The sequence below is a fragment of the Crassostrea angulata genome, chromosome 4, assembly GCF_025612915.1.
Source record: "Crassostrea angulata isolate pt1a10 chromosome 4, ASM2561291v2, whole genome shotgun sequence".
Classification (NCBI taxonomy): Eukaryota; Metazoa; Mollusca; class Bivalvia; order Ostreida; family Ostreidae; genus Magallana; species Magallana angulata.
In genome coordinates this window covers 40432604-40451134 of record NC_069114.1, presented here as the reverse complement: position 1 = coordinate 40451134, position 18531 = coordinate 40432604, and the positions used below count along the sequence as shown (strand labels likewise).

Genomic DNA, 18531 nt, shown 5'->3' with positions numbered 1-18531 from the left:
CACTATGGTACCTACATGCTTTACATCAAGATACAAGAATAACTCCCTGCTACCATAAAATTATCACCTATAATCAATTATTTTTACAAATTATATTACAATTATATTACAAACAGGCCTTCAAATACAGGTACACTCATTTTTACTAGAGCATTGACAAGTACGTTATGCAAAACTGTCCCTTGCTATCTTCGATTGTTTACATTATTTTTCATTTGCACTGCTTACTGATATGATTTTAACGTTTAATTTTGGTCTGAAAAAAAAATAGAAATAAGTAGAATTGGACATTACGTGTTCAGTAAATTACATGTATATCATACGGCGCATTTAACGAATTGTAACCTTAAAATAAAATTACCATAATTGCTTATGAAATGCACGGAATGATTAACACTAAAAGATAGATGGAAAAACTCGAAAAATAAACAATAAACCTGATATGATTAACGCACGATGGGATATGATTAACACAGGATAGAACAGTATAAAGGCACGATATGATTGAAACACAATAGAATATGATAGGATTGTAATATGAAACATTGCGGGTACTGTATTCCATCCTTTTTTATTTTGTTTGCTTTTTATTTTTAGGAATTTTCAAAGGAAATACCAAACGAATGGTAAAAACTCGAAAACGGTTGGTAATATATTTTATCCTCAAAAAAGAACACAGGAGTTGGAGATGGAGGATCCAGATTTCAAAAAAGATTGGATGACTACTGTTACAAGCAAAGAGTTTCGAAGAGATTATTTTAACCGTCCAATAAGGGTAAATGAAAAAAAAAGAAAAACATTGGTTACAATCAAATTATACCACAAAAAATAATAATGAAGTAATAACAATCAATATGATATAGCACTAAGTAAGTAATAAGTATATTCTAACAATATCATTTAGTTTCTAGACACCACGACATTTCAAATTAGTTATTGCTGTAGCTTTATCAATCAACATTAAGATTTTTTCATCAAAACATTTTAATATCATATCATACCTGTTCAAGTGAAAAGAAATGGAAATTTTACTCTTTTTGCCGTAAAACAAATAACGGGGAACGAAGTGGCAAATAAAAAAGGATAAAATGATCGACTCTAATATTATTTGTGTTCAGAATGGCATGAATATATTAAGAGATGCTTTACATGCTATACAATGTAGCATCCATTTGAAGCATCGTTTACACCAAGAAATACACTATTGCACAATGTAAATATTGTCTTAAAACAGTAGAATAGTTTGTGACATCTTTTCTGAAACAAGTCCTTAATGTGGTGTAGGGTACCTTAAGTTATTAATAAAGATGAAAGAAAATCATAAAAAATGTAATAATTGTTTTAACATTTTCAAAATCTTTATTAATAAACTAAAGCTGTGTATCAATTTTGATGCAAAACTAGTCTCGAAATCATGACTTGCAAATCTACGAAAGCCGAGAAGGATCATTCGAGATTCGAGATTCGAAATACGAGATTCGAAATACGAGATTCGAGATTCGAAATTCGAGATTCAATATCTAAATTAACCAATCAAATCAAGGATCTAAAAATATGTATCCTAGCGACATCAAACTGTTCTAAATAAAAATCATACGTACATGCTCTTATATACAAATAAATGCTATGTTCACTTCTCCCTACCTAACTCAATAATTATTTGTATTTACTTTTACACAGAATATCTAAGTAGACTAGTAATAATGCAGTGTGCTTCGCGGATCTAAGTGATTTTGTTTGCCCTGATGCATTTCCACCTGATGCGTTTGAACCCTAAGGTATATCACCACCAGTAATAGTTTAAAACCCGGGTTTATTCACCCCTTTTGTGTAAAAATGCGGTTATGGTAGAGAACTTCATAAGCGTAGCTAATTTTTTCTGTAGGGGGTCCTAGGCCAATTTTAAAAAAATTTTCTATGTAAATTTAATAAGCTCCAGATCCCCTGACCCCCTCCTTTCTAGATCCCCGCATGAAGATTAGTACATGTATCTAAATAATCTAAATATAAATAATCTGTCCTGTTTCACTAATAAATATAAGCATTACTTATCGTTTTTATGTATGCATACAGTGATACACTAGTACTATGATTATAAACAAATCATTGAGATATTATCACATCATACGGAATTATTAATATATACAATTTTTTTTCCTTTTCCTCAGTAAACAACTTATTATGAGTCTTACTTTTGGAATTGTTTTCAATATAGAAGGATACCTACTCTCTACAATTAAAGGTAGGGATGATAGGGTGCCAATTTGTTCACATTGCCGATTTCTTGTGCAGAGAACAGTAAAACCCTTTATTTGATTGTGCATGAATATTTCAAAATTAATTGTTGTACATATATTTTGATATAATTCATTCATTGATATAGCAACAAGAATGAATAAAAGCATATGTTTTACAGCCAAGTTAAGTTTCTCTGTAGTTTCCTACCCCCCTACCCTCCACCGCACCAAAATTGACAATAATTACATATAAGTCATACAAATGTTTACTTTTTTTTGTAAGTAAATCTCTAAAGATGCAAATAAGCACTGCAAACAAAGATGTGTGTATTTAATATACTACTACATTACACTTAGCCAGATAAAATGTAATCAGGATGAAGCTACAAGGGGTGAGTGGTGCAAATTTACCAATTTGTCGCCATACACACAGAACACCAAATAAAGAAACTGTGAGTGGTGTGTGGAATGCATAAAAGATGGCGGCATATTATCTCAAATAATCAATGCAAAAACCCACAAATAGGCTGTTATTTGTTACATATCCTGCAAAAACATTATTAAAAAATGTTATCGTCCCATAACATAGCCGATTAAGTTAATGCATTGTGTACATATGGTCAACGTACATGTAATTCTAATATACAAGAAGGCGGACGTATCAGGCGGGGATCCAGAAAATTAAATTTAAAAAATGATCGGTTGAATTACATTAAATGCTTTGAAAATTGTTTTAAACTATCGCACGGGTCAAAATGCGTGATAGAAGCTATGTACAGTGTAATTGGAAACTTTCATTTTATATCAATATGTAGTATTACCTATTATAACAAATGAGAGTATAGCACAACTGCCACAAGCAATACATGTCCTTTACCGGCACCACCTCCCTCCCCATAAAAAAAAATGAAACAATTGTCGTTTTATTTGCTAAAATGTGTGTGGCAATCTCTCACCAGAGGGCGTATTACGCTGTGCTTCAACACAAGTGTTAGTGAAGCTTGCGGAACGCGCCCTCTGGTGAGAGATTGTGTGTGTGGTTCAAGATTTTTCTAAAGGACATACCCGATTAGAATTGAAAAAAAGAGTCGTACGTTTAAAACTAATTTTGTCAAAACTTTTAGATTCATTTGGTTATATTTTGGTCCATTTGGGTAAATATATGCACCAGCGCAGCTCTAATTTATATATAATCAGGCCATAAATTCAAAATATTTTCTAAAATTAATAGCTTTAAATCCAGGGGATGAAAGAAAAGGAAAGCAAGTCGAACTCGATGAGTGCTAATACCTGTGTTGAATGAATGGTACAGTAGGATATGCGCAAAAAAGTCCCGTCTACTCTTTCCTACCCTATAATTATTGGAATATTAAATCCGATTATAAGAGTCAAATTAAAAATTAAGTACGGATATGTACCTGTTTATCAAAAGTAAAACTACTCATAATTTATCTACAGTGCATCGTTATGGAGCTACACAGAAAGTTTTATATTAATTTGCCGAGCCAAATAAAAAAAAACCTGGAAAACGAAGAGAAAACAAAGTGGGGACAGAATAACTGACAATTTAATTAGGACTATATAGCCGCCCCCCCCCCCCCTTGAAATGTATATACTGAAAACAGATTATTGGCGTATAACATCCGCACACAATTTAAAGAAAATTTCCTGGTTTTTTTTTTTATCATTTTCGCTAGCTAATGTAAGACATCACAAATACCCCACGGAAAAGGAAATGCTAGGTGATGAGAGAGAGAGAGAGAGAGAGAGAGAGAGAGAGAGAGAGAGAGAGAGTCGATGTAAATCACAGGTGCGCTAACACCGTTAAAATTAAAGCTTGCTAGTTGGTCTGCCCTACCCTATATAGCTACCTCCTCTCTTTTCTCGTTTTAGAGGCTTAATTATTGTCTATATATGCTTGTAACAAATCAAATCAATTTCAAATTCTAAATCAAACTGAATTTGACACTACAAAACTCTCTCTGTGTCTGTCTGTCTGTCTGTCTCTCTCCCTCTCTCTCATATCGACAATGGCATTGCCATACCCTACAATACACTATTCTTATCTGGGTTTTTGTCTTTGAGGTTGTAAATCGTTATATCTTCTATGGTTTAAAACTTTATTATAACCTATATTTTGACATGTCGATTATTTTTTTTAGTTTCGTTTCATAGCTAAAACATTTAGATTAAACAGATCTTTCTTCGCGAGCCGATTTTTAAACAGTTGGGGCGAATACACTTCGGGTTAAAATTGTTCGGGGGGAAATACATACAGGGCAAACAAAACCACTTAGATTGGCAAAGCCAACAGTGTTATTTCTAATTTAATTGTTTATACTGTGTGGGGTTAATTCATCAATGTTAATTTAACCATTTAATAACCACTATATAAGAGCTATTAAGACATTTATTTGTAGGAAAAAGCATGTACGAATGATCTTTATTTAGAACAGTTTGATGTTGCTAGGATACAGGTTTCAGATCCATGATTTGATTGGTTAATTTAGATATTGAATCTCGAATTTCGAATCTCGAATCTCGTATTTCGAATCTCGTATTTCGAATCTCGAATCTCGAATGATCCTTCTCGGCTTTCGTACAAATCAGAAGTTTATCTGTTACATGTCACCAATTGCTTTACGCAGCTTTAATCAGATGTAATAGATAAAAAATTTCTTGTTTATCTCTAGAAAAGAACATCACATTATCGAGTATTATATCCCCTCCTTTTGTTATGTTTGCTTATATACAAAAGATTAAAATGAATGAGATAAATCTTGATAGCGGGTATTGCAATATACGATATAATATTATGCAATCCTCCAATGAAGCAGGGTGCGTATAATCAGTGAATCCTAATGACAAAAATGCCCATTTTCACGTCCAGAAAGTTGAACGTGCCCAACAGGGTATGAAATACTAGTATTAACTAAATAATTAATGAAAATCACTTTCTTAAATGATAAAAATATGTCAAAATTGAAATTATGACATAAATGGATTATTTCTCTCATTATTTATCTAATTATGCATGCATTCATAAAACAATAATTTTAACAATGAACACTTCAATTTAATTTTTGATATCTCTGTGAATAACATTTTTTAATCAACTCTCACAGCTGATATAAATCCGTGTATATGAAGAAAATGTTGTGCTATAGCCAAAATTTTCCTGGTTTGTGGGGAGGTAAATTCGTTGATAGTGTAATCGGGATAATTTTAATGAATATTAAACAGATGATTGGTCATAGGTCCGTGGGCATGTAAATTTGTAGACAAGGGTTCCCCACGAATTCCACGAACATAAGTCCTCCACGAAGAATGATGATTTCACAGTAATCACCTTATTGTCCACGGACTTTTCCGTTTTTTCCCAACTATGACAAAGAACACACGGCGGGTGTCACCTCATGTAATACATATTATCTGAACAACACATGATGAGTTGTGCTCATACGCCGTGATCATTGAACCTCGCAGATTTCCAATGCAAAACATAAGAGGAAATATGCAATGAATATAGATACCAGTATCTGTTTTTTGTTATCTTTGTTAAGGTGCCTCACTACACCTTGAATTAGTTTCTCAAATCGGCAGAAAATTACTTGATTATGATAGAAAGCATGATGGATAAGAAGTATATATGTCAAATAGGCGAAAAATGTGCAATTTTAGATAACAATGATATTTTCAAAAATATCATTCAGTAAACATAAACAAAAGCCTCTGGTGAATTCGAACTCATGATCTGCGGTTCACAAGCATGGTACTTTAACCACTGAGCCATGACGATACACATCTGCATCGAACGATATGAACAGTTCAACAAAACATTTAAATCGCCATCTTGTGACGTAGTGTCTTAAAAAGTATAAGTTTCGGTGTAGTGAAGTACTTTAGGGTACATTTATCTCAATATATCTTGAAATAGTTTCTCAAATCATTAAAAATAAAAAAGAAAGAAAATTAGCAAAAGTAATTTTATTTTGAAGTAGAGCGTTATGCATAATATATTACTATAAAATGCAATTTTTTTTGAAAATATGATAAATTTTGAATCAGAAAACATATGCAAAAACTTCAGAATATACTGTTTACAAGTCCGATACATTTACCACAAAGCTATAATGATATTCAATTAATTTGATCGATACAAACAATTTCACAAGAAATATAATAACTACAAAGCAGTGACGTAGTGTCATAAAAAGTATAAGCTTTGATGAAGTGAACTACCGTTATGTCTATAAAACTTCCTAACACATTTTCATTTTAAGGAAGTACGAAACACCTCTGAAATTATTTATTTAAAATATTTTCTGAAATACACAAAATAATGATTTAATATTAGGTAAAAATTAATTTCAATCCATTATCTTAAGAAAAAAATATAAATCATACCCATCAATTTCTCAAGGCCAAAAAAATTTGAGATACTACGTACTTCGATAATTTTGGCAAATACATTTGGATGGTGTTCATATGATTTTTGTGCAATTTAGCATTATATCATTTAAAAATGCGCAACTTCTGTTCTTTTCAAATTAAAGACTTTAAATTTGGAAACAACCACCACCAGTGTTTAGGCTTTATGTCAAACAAGTTTTAAGGTCATATCAACAGGTCAAAGGTCAAATATGATGACGTCATGTAGGATTTTTATCAATTTATACATCCGTCAAACATACTTAAACATTAATCTAAAAGCAATGGTTAAATTTTCTTTTCTTTATTTTGATACATTTTAATTACAGGGTCATGGCAATCATACTGTTAAATTTTATTCAAAGGACTATGTGCGGTATGGTCAAATATCTGCCCCCGATTTCAACCAATTTTTAAATAGTATCGTATGAAAATGAAATCTTCACAAATCATTGTAAAGAGGATGCCTATAACTTTAATCTTGATTTTAGTCATCATTGCTCACTCGCTGTTTATCTATGACGTCACCTAAATGACCTAATTCCTGCAAATTTGCAAACAAATGAAGATATTCTCATTTTTGCTCTATATTTTGCATTCGGAAGTATAGAGCGCATGTCTGCTCAAGTGCGATTTTAACATATGTTTTTCTTCAGATAGTTTTACATATCATACTAAAAAATGGTACTTGAGCAAGCCTGCGCTCGATGTTTCCCAGTCGAAAAATCATCGGAAAACACTCATATTTTGCCACAAACCATTAATTTATCAAAATAATGCAATATTCATGACGTCATTTCTACATTATGACGTCACTGTGGTGATAACCTTTTACACCTTTATTTCCAATATGATTTTAGCTATATTTCACCTTATTTTAAAGCTCTTTCTAGAACTTTGATTTTAGGGGGCAAAATTGCATAAAACCGCACTTAGTCCTTTATATTATACATTTTCTTTTTAGATACCGTTAAGTGCTGCAAATTTTCGTCTAAAAAAAGTATTCATGAGCGCTAGTTTTACATTATATCGCATGAGAAATTATCTTAAGTTACTAGTTAGAATTTATTTCAGTACCTTTAAGTAACAAGAAGGTCTCCCGTTTATATAGCAGCACAAATATTTGCAATATCTTGAAAAATAACTTAAAGGCATAGAAAATTATAACAATGACTATTTCATTTTACACTCCACTGAAAGGACATTCCAATGGTAGGTTTGGGGCGATGTGGGCAAAAATTGTGAGGTCGGATTTTTCTTCTTCAAATTTTACGTATTAAAAGATTTCATTCCAAAGAAAAAAATAAAAAAAATTCAGGAAAAATGAATTATAGGAAAAATTTAACTTATCTGTTTTGTACTACCTTAAGCAATCATTCTACTACACACATGTGGAACTCGTGTTTGGTTGTAAGGTATACGTTTTTGATAACTTCATAACATTTCCTATAATACTTAAAAAAACCTTTTTAATCTTGATAATAATGCATACTGTAAATTTTAAGTTATATAAGTTTATGTATTAGAAATAACTTATTGTCAGATTCTAATTTGTATTTAAGATGGCGACAAGTGTAGGAGATTTACCATTCACAATGGGCAAGAACCAGTTTCATCGGGATGATTTATACGTACAGTCAGAACAAAACGGATCGACTGATGATAGCCTGAAAAGGCGAACCAAATACAGAACAACTATCATCATACTTCTCGTATCAAGTTGTTTTGTTGCTCTTGCTGTAGCTCTAACTGTTGTTTTTGTCTATTCCAAGCCAAATAACGAAAAACAAGGTATGGATAATACTAAATAAGTAAAATTGTTTAGAAGTAAAGTCCATGTTAAGTAATATAATGATTATAATTTTATCCTCAATCATGATAATTTTATTTCTTAAATTTTTATATCTTTATCCTTTTCAACCTTTTTACTAAACAATATATTACATGAATGTGAAATTCTACTGCTTGATTAGTTCAATATGGAGCCAGTGATACATTTTCAACCGAAATGATGTGTTATGCTGATTTTTAAACTTTGACGAAATAATATAATAAATGAAATAATCTTAATCGTTAGAATGCATGCTTGATATGCCATTTGAAATAATTTTCTCTTCTTATAATGTCGATAACATAAAAAAAAACTAAAATAAAACCCTATTTCAAAACACAATGTAGGATTTATTTAACTTTAAACTTTGCAATTAATCACATAAGTTGCGAGAAAGGATTTTGCATGAAACAATCTTAAGAATTTTTTTTCTACACAGCCCTTCTACTATCTTCTGGTTGAAAAGTGCTATGATAATGCTGCTTGTTCAGCAATTTTTCAATTCTGATGCATAAGCTTTTAACTAATGAAATATTGTTGAAAGCAATTTTAGGATTTAATCCCTATCCATTATTCATATAATAAACATTTTGCTAGACAGAAGTAGGATATATGACAATAGATATAAAATACGCTTCTTGTTTACTCATATTGAATAAAATATTGTCATAAGCACCGACTATCAAGAACAATAAAGGCATAAAGTAAAGCAGTTTACAGAATATAATACGAGGTAGGAAACTTTCAAAGAAGATACCAGTTCCAGTAGCATGTGGAAATAGAATAAATTAAAAAAAATAAACAGTATTTCCATGTACTTAAGTTTACGATACGATTCGAAATACGTGATTTATTTTTTTTGAGAGATGCAATTGTGTCGATAATCTCCGGAAACGGTAAGGGTAATTGTTGAAAATACGACTCCACAAGGTTGTCTGAAAACATCTCCCTCAAAGTAAATACTTTTTCATTTCGTGGTTTTATATTTCATTCTTTTATAAATATGCACATATATTAAACACTCTTACATTTTTTTTAGAAGCACCCCATGCGTTTGGTAAGTATTTTTACCCTTCGGTTTTGATTAAAAACTCCTAATGCAATTATCTTAAAGATGTAAATGATGATATCAATTTTATTGTATATGAACAGCCACCGATGTCAAAAGACAATTGATTGCAGATCTCAATCATTGTAATAATAGATAAATTATACTAATATCAAACAGTGTTTACGTATCCATATGTTACATATTCACATTGTTTTAATTTATAAATGGAAATAAATTATGACCGAATGATCTTTTATGCAATATATGAAAGAGGTTGTTACATTCTATTTCTTTTGACTCTGGCACAGCAAATTCGAATTTAAATCATGCTTTCAACATTTTTCACATGTTAAACAATTGATGTTTTGCTGATGACAACTGACACAAAAATCAAAACTTTTCAATTTTAATGAACATGAATAGTATCCAAAAACCTTTCGTTAGTTTATTCTTTTGTTTGCAATGAATGGTAATCGACAAATCATCAATGCAATTCCTTCCTCTTGAATTTACATTTGTATGTCAGTTTTAAAACTAAAAAAGAGTAAAAGCTTGTGCCCTTTTTGGCCATTTTCTATTATTCTGGGTCATCTTTGTGTTTTGTGTCATTGTTAAGCATAATTGGGTCATGGTTTTATATCAAACTAGAATTAACTATAAATTCTGCTTTTATGTTGTATGAAGGATTGTTTAAGTCTCTTTGAGCAATAGATATATTTTTCCTAGATGAACGACGTTGATCAACTTACAAAAGCAGCAAAGTCTTCATAAACTTTCGTACCCTTTCTGATATTTTGTTTATACGCTTTCAAATTTTAGTACCATAAACACAAGGGTGACAGTTTGAATAAGCTACTGGTTGTGAGATAAAATCCTGCAAATACAAAACACGTTACACTGTATAGTCTCATTCTGTCTTAGGTTCCTGTTTCAGTCGTTTTATGTACTGATACTGGGTAACTTTTTCAGTAAAGTTGAAGAAATTACAAAAAAAGTCTAATATATTTTATACACTCAAAAGTTTTTGGAACACTTGTACAGTTCTTTTTTAATATTATTGTATTTTTTATGCTTTGCAATGCAAAATCCCTTTGGACTTTTTTTTATCTTTAAACAGTCGCGTTTCAAAATAGAATACTGGAAAATTATTTGTTCTAGTGATTGGATACAGATATTAACAAATTCCAATAAAAATTAAACTAAAAGTTGCAACAAAAAGGAAAGCTTGGACAAGCGACAAAAAAGATAAAAGCAAAAATTGTAACTGACTATATGCTTGTTTAAAGGATAAGGTCAGAATAAGAATTTTTTTATATAACTTTTTATTTTAGTTCTGACTGAGGGGGAAATTAGCGTGTTTCAAAACTTCACTGCGGATTTACATAATAAAAAGTCTTACACATACATGAAATTTACAACAGACTTTTCTGCAATGGTATTTATATTGATAATTCAGAGAGAAAAAAATATGGAAGTATATTATAATAACATACATAAAAGTTGGATTATCTGTAAAAAATATTTTATATGACATAACAGATTAATATGAATATTACATAGATGTTTTCTCTTTTTCAATTGTTTCAATAAAGATGGAAAGTGGTCTTCAAGCAGAATTCCTATTAAGGCGGAAGTGTTATGTAACTGATCTCCGGTAATAAACATATGTAATAAAGAATCTCTCAGATTAAAAAAAAACGTTTATACTTCAATATTTATATTTGCAAATATGTTTCCTTATATGAACCTATAGAAAAGCGAAAACGTCCAATTCTGTATAAATGTTTTCGTGACGTCACAATGATAACTGCAAGCGCTTATCACTTGACAGTTGCTATATTGCAAACTTAAAAACACCGTTATATAAATGATTCTGAACGGTTTGCCATTCTCAAACGTAAATATAAGTAATAAACAGAAATGATGATAAGTTCACCGGGATATGAACTTGGTTGGTACGTGATCAAATCTTCTGAGAAGCCCTTCGGACTTCACAGGATTTAATCACCTGATAAACCAAGTTCATATCCCAGTGAACTTTTTAACATTGCTGTTTATTTCTTAAGTAATTCTAATTTACTAACATTTTTTACTTATAGGAAAGGAAGTATAAAAGTCAGTTTTCTCCTATTTTTGGAGACTCAAAACAAGGAAATCACTAACACGTCGGTAAAGACAATTGTTAAAAAAGTAATGCGAAATGTCAATGGAATTTGGTATGTTGGAAACCTTACTGTGAACGAAAGTAGTCTGTCATTTTCAAAAATAAACTTTTTGAAAGATACAACAACGACTTCGGCAACAATAATATCTACATCAGCTACAACGCCAACAACCTTGACAACTATGGCAAATCCAGGATCTGCAACGCCAAAAACCACGAAAACTACAACACCAACAACCACAGCAAAACCAACAAGCACTAACACGCCAACATCCACTGCAACACCAACAACCACTACAACGCCAACAACCACTACCAGGCCGACAGAAACTACAACGCAAACAACTACTACCACTCCAACAATCACTACCACACCAACAACTACTACCACACCAACAACCACTACATCACCGACAACCACTACAACGCCAACAACCACTGCAACACCAACAACTACTACCACACCAACAACCACTACCACACCAACAACTACTACCACACCAACAACCACTACATCACCGACAACCACTACAACGCCAACAACCACTGCAACGCCAACAACCAATACAACGCCAACAACCACTACCACACCAACAACTACTACCACACCAACAACCACTACAACACCAACAACCACTACCACGCCAACAACCACTACAACACCAACAACCACTACAACGCCGACAACTACTACAACACCAACAACTACTACCACACCAGCAACCATTACAACACAAACAACCACTACTACACCATCAATAACTACAACGCATACAACCACTACCACACCAACAACTACTACCACACCAACAACCACTACAACACCAACAACTACTACCACACCAACAACCACTACCACACCAACAACCACAACAACACCAACAACCACTACCACACCAACAACTACTACCACACCAACAACTACTACCAAACCAACAACCACTACCACACAAACAACTACTACCACACAAACAACCACTACCTCACCGATAACAACTACAACGCCAACAACCACTGCAACACCAACAACTACTACCACACCAACAGCTACTACCACACCAACTGCTACCACACCAATTACCACTACATCACCGACAACCACTACAACGCCAACAACCACTACCACACCAACAACAACTAGCACACCAACAACCACTACCACACCAACAACTACTACCACACCAACAACCACTACATCACAGACACCCACACCAACGCCAACAACCCCTGCAACAGCAACAACTACTACCACACCAACAACCACTACCACACCAACAACTACTACCACACCAACAACCACTACATCACAGACAACCACACAAACGCCAACAACCACTGCAACACCAACGACTACTACCACACCAACAACCACTACCACACCAACAACTACTACCACACCAAAAACAACTATATCACCGACAACTACTACAACGCCAACAACCACTGCAACGCCAACAGCCACTACAACGCCGACAACTATTACAACACCAACAACTACTACCACACCAGCAACCACAACAACACCAACAACCACTACAACACCATCAATAACTACAACGCCAACAACCACTACCACACCAACAACTGCTACCACACCAACAACTACTACCACAACAACAACCACTACAACGCATACAACGACTACCACACCAACAACTACTACCACACCAACAACCACTATATCACCGACAACCACTACAACGCCAACAACCACTACCACACCAACAACCACTACCACACCAACAACTACTGCAACACAAACAACCACTACCACACCAACAACCACTACATCACAGATAACCACACCAACGCAAACAACCACTGCAACACCAACAACTACTACCACACCAACAACCACTACCACACCAACAACTACTACCACACCAACAACCACTACCACACCAACAACTACTACCACAACAACAACCACTACATCACCGACAACTACTACAACACCAACAACTACTACATCACCGACAACCACTTCAACGCCAACAACTACTACAACACCAACAACCACTACAACGCCGACAACCACTACCACACCAACAACCACTACATCACCGACAACTACTACATCACCGACAACTACTACCACACCAACAACCACTACCCCACCAACAACTACTACCACACCAAGAACTACTACCACACCAACAACCACTACATCACCGACAACCACTACAACGCCAACAACCACTACCACACCAACAACAACTTGCACACCAACAACCACTACCACACCAACAACCACTACATCACAGACAACCACACAAACGCCAACAACCACTGCAACACCAACAACTACTACCACACCAACAACCACTACCACACCAACAACTACTGCAACACAAACAACCACTACCACACCAACAACCGCTGCAACACCAACAACTACTACCACACCAACAACCACTACCACACCAACAACTACTACCACACCAACAACCACTACCACACCAACAACTACTACCACAACAACAACCACTACATCACCGACAACTACTACAACACCAACAACTACTACATCACCGACAACCACTTCAACGCCAACAACTACTACAACACCAACAACCACTACAACGCCGACAACCACTACCACACCAACAACTACTACCACACCAACAACTACTACATCACCGACAACTACTGCCACACCAACAACCACTACCCCACCAACAACTACTACTACACCAACAACCACTACCACACCAACAACCACTACCACACCAACAACTACTACCACACCAACAACCACTTCATCACCAACAACCATTACAACGCCAACAACTACTACCACACCAACAACCACTACCACACCAACAACTACTGCAACACAAACAACCACTACCACACCAACAACCGCTGCAACACCAACAACTACTACCACACCAACAACCACTACCACACCAACAACTACTACCACACCAACAACCACTACCACACCAACAACTACTACCACAACAACAACCACTACATCACCGACAACTACTACAACACCAACAACTACTACATCACCGACAACCACTTCAACGCCAACAACTACTACAACACCAACAACCACTACAACGCCGACAACCACTACCACACCAACAACTACTACCACACCAACAACTACTACATCACCGACAACTACTGCCACACCAACAACCACTACCCCACCAACAACTACTACTACACCAACAACCACTACCACACCAACAACCACTACCACACCAACAACTACTACCACACCAACAACCACTTCATCACCAACAACCATTACAACGCCAACAACTACTACCACACCAACAACTACTTACACACCAACAACCTCTACCACACCAACAACCACTACCACGCCAACAACCAAGACCATAGAAACAACCACTACAACACCAACAACCACTAAAACGAAATTAACCACTACGACAGCAAAAACCTCTACAACACCGACAGCCACTACCACGCCAACAACCACAACCAATCCAACAACCAAGACCACACAAACAACCACTACCACGCCAACAACCACTACCACGCTAACAACAACTTGATTGCCAACAACCACTACTACAAAGACAACCACTACCACACCAACATAAACTACAACGCCAGCAAGTACTACCACGCCAACAACTAAGACCACAGAAACAACCACTACAACACCAACAACCACTACCACTGCAACAACCACTACCACACCAACAACTACTACCACACCAACAACCACTACAACACCAACAACCACTACAACGCAGACAACTACTATTACGCCAACTACCAAGACCACACAAACAACCACTACATCACCGACAACCACTACAACGCAGACAACCACTACCACGCCAAAAACCACTACAACTCCGACAACCACTACCACACCAACAACTACTACCACACCAACAACCACTTTAACACCAACAACCACTACAACGCAGACAACCACTACCAAGCCAACAACCTTTACAACTCCGAGAACCGCTATTACACCAACAACCACTACACCGCAAACAACCACTACCACACCAACAACCAATACCACGCCAACAAACACTACCACACCAACAACCACTCAATACCAACAACCACCACAACGCAAACAACCACTACCACGCCAACAACCACTTCCATGCGAACAGCCACTACCATACCAACAACCACTACCACGCCGACAACCATTTCAACGCCAACAACAACTACCACACCAACAACCACTAGCATGCCACGAACTACTACCACACAAACAACAACTATAACGCCAACAACCAGTATAGCGCCAACAACCACTTTAACGCCAACAACCACACAACCAACCACTTCAACGCAGACAACCACTACCACCCCAACAACCACAGCCACACCAAGAACTACCACCACACCAACAGCAACTACAACGCCAAGAATCACTACTCCACCAACAACCACAACCACACCAACAACCACTTCAACGCCAACAACCACTACCACACCAACAACCACTAGCACGCCAAGAACTACTACCACACAAACAACAACTACAACGCCAACAACCACTACCACACCAACAACTAGAGCCACACCAACAACAAGTTCAACGCCAACAACCACTACAACGCAGACAAAATATCTTTAGTACATTTTTCTACATTAGTCGTCGTAGTAGATCGACAATGTTGTCAGATTTGACACAACAATATCTTTTATTTTGAAGCATATCTAATCTACCTTTGGGTGATTTTGATTTCAGTGTAGTTTATTTTTTCAGTAGGACCTGTGCCTAGATCGTCGATTTATCTTAATCAACTTCATCGTGTCACTTATAATTTTACATACATTGTTGAAGGGAACATTTTTTAAGTTTAAAGAGTTTCCATTTGTAAACTGGACCTCTGATTTTGTATACATGTTTAAAAGAATTTCAACAATCTATGGCCACTCATTCTTTTAACCGTATGCATTCTTGGAATTACTATTAAACCAATGTTCTTTTAATATTTAATCTACTAGTAATTAGTATTTTTAATAGTAATAATGGACGTGTTTAGACAAGTAATTAATGTGGGTAATTTTTGTTCTAAAGTTGATTCTGCAATGCTTAGTGCAGCAAAAGATTAAATCAACATTTGTCTGCGTTGGTGTACCAAATGGTTGAAGTTTTTCTGAAATTTGATGATTAAATTTTTGTTTGGCGTCAACTTTGTTAAATTCATAGAAGAATTACTTGTTTGTTACATTAACTACAAAACAACTGGTTTTACGCGATGTAGTCTCTGTTGCATCAAATTGTGTTATTTTGATAACGCTTTTTAGGGATAACCCAAGACTGCCTTGAAATTAACAGAGCAGTAATTATTGCATGTATATGCCAGTTGCGTTGAATATTGGTGGCTAGTTAAAACTTACAGGGCGGCGTTTTTATCATGTTAATTACATGTTCTGTTTTTGGGAGGGAGCCTATTAATGTTGTATAATTAGTTACTGTGGCTGTTGAGTTTAAAAATTGAGAATTTGAAACAGCTGTGCTTTTTATTATGCCACTGCATTGGTTTGTTCAGTGATGACTTTGTAAAAGAAAATTTAGAAATACAATTTTTATTACGTATATGTAGCTATATTGTATTTCAGATCAGCAGATCTGCAGGCACTGTTAAAACCATTAAAAACGTATATTTCATATCTACGTTGTCTAATTCAAAGATATGTACTTTTTCATAATCTGTAAAATTGCAACAGATAATTCAGTCAAACTTTAAATACCCGATCCAATTTGGGAAGGGTAAGATGACGTTTTTTGATTAAATAACACGCAACATACGTTAAAAAATACAACTTTGCATCTTGGGCGTTGGACTAAAATTTTTAATAACCGCTAAACTTTTAAATCAGGTTTGTTTACCAGGGTGTAATTTATATGTTTGGATAAGACTTATTAAGTTTTATAGAGGCGTCATAAACTGTGAAAAAGTATCCACAATATGGAGCAACCTAAGCTTGCATATTTACCATGCAACTTCCTTAAGACTTGGTTTTAATGTAGTTAATATTTTGTTTGGTGAACTTCCAATGTCTAAAAACAACAAAGTTATTAATTTAATTATTCTATGTTCGAAACAATATTTGTTTACTTGTTTAAAAAAAGGCAAACTGCCATGCCTTTCTGGACTTTTATCTTATTTATTCAACAAATACAAGGTTGAAAAATATATAGCTTGTAAAAATTTTGAAATGCAAAAATTTGTCAATACCTGGCAACCCTGGTATTCTATCTTTGACACTATGATTCAATCTTAGTCATGTTATTTGGCTTAACTAACACTTTGTTCATTAATTACCAATTTATGTGCTTTCATCCGTTCTAATATTCTTACTCTTTATATTTACCATATGATTTTTTTGTTTTTGTTTTTCTTTTGTTTTTTGTTTTTGTTTTTTTTTTTGGTTTAATTCTTTTGGTATTTTTTCAATTTAAGCAGCCTCTACCAATTAGATTGAGTGTGAGAGAGTGAGCATGCGTGAAAGAATATTTTAAAAACTGTATTGAATTTATTTATTATGTTTCTTGAGAGTAAAATAAAAAAAAAAAAAAAAAAAAAAAAAAAGTTTTATAGAGGCGTGGTCTTGATCTTTTTTGATAAAAAGATAACATTGTAATATACTTATATAATTGACTAAATGAACAATCTTCGCCCGTCTTTGAAATAATGATATAAGAACGATTAATGAAGAGTAACATTAAGTCACTTAGTACATGTATGAAAGTTACATTTCTCTGAACGTTCTTGTTAATCGAAATGTAAGAAACAAATAGTTTTGCATATAAATGTAAAAGCAGTACATGGCAATCGATCGAAAAAAA

General features: G+C 34.5%; 1 protein-coding gene across 1 annotated transcript; it reads left to right on the top strand.

The window, feature by feature from the left end:
* The first annotated feature begins 632 nt into the window (after positions 1-632).
* Positions 633-17323, top strand: LOC128179553 (mucin-2-like). The gene is made up of 10 exons (XM_052846996.1): positions 633-775; positions 8231-8459; positions 9539-9556; positions 10882-10985; positions 11143-11204; positions 11650-11905; positions 12146-12854; positions 13173-13503; positions 13966-15054; positions 15673-17323. Exons 1-10 carry the CDS (start codon positions 689-691, stop codon positions 15950-15952), a joined length of 3165 nt encoding a protein of 1054 aa, XP_052702956.1. The 5' UTR covers positions 633-688; the 3' UTR covers positions 15953-17323.
* The last annotated feature ends 1208 nt before the right edge of the window (positions 17324-18531 follow it).

Excerpts from the sequence above, each read along its gene's own strand:
- LOC128179553 (XM_052846996.1), top strand. The coding sequence starts at position 689 with ATGGAGGATCCAGATTTCAAAAAAGATTGGATGACTACTGTTACAAGC. Across the intron at positions 10,986-11,142 it reads CAACAGACTTTTCTGCAATG|ATGGAAAGTGGTCTTCAAGC; the intron begins GTATTTATATTG and ends GTTTCAATAAAG. Across the intron at positions 12,855-13,172 it reads TACCACACCAACAACAACTA|CCACTACAACGCCGACAACT; the intron begins GCACACCAACAA and ends CAACGCCAACAG.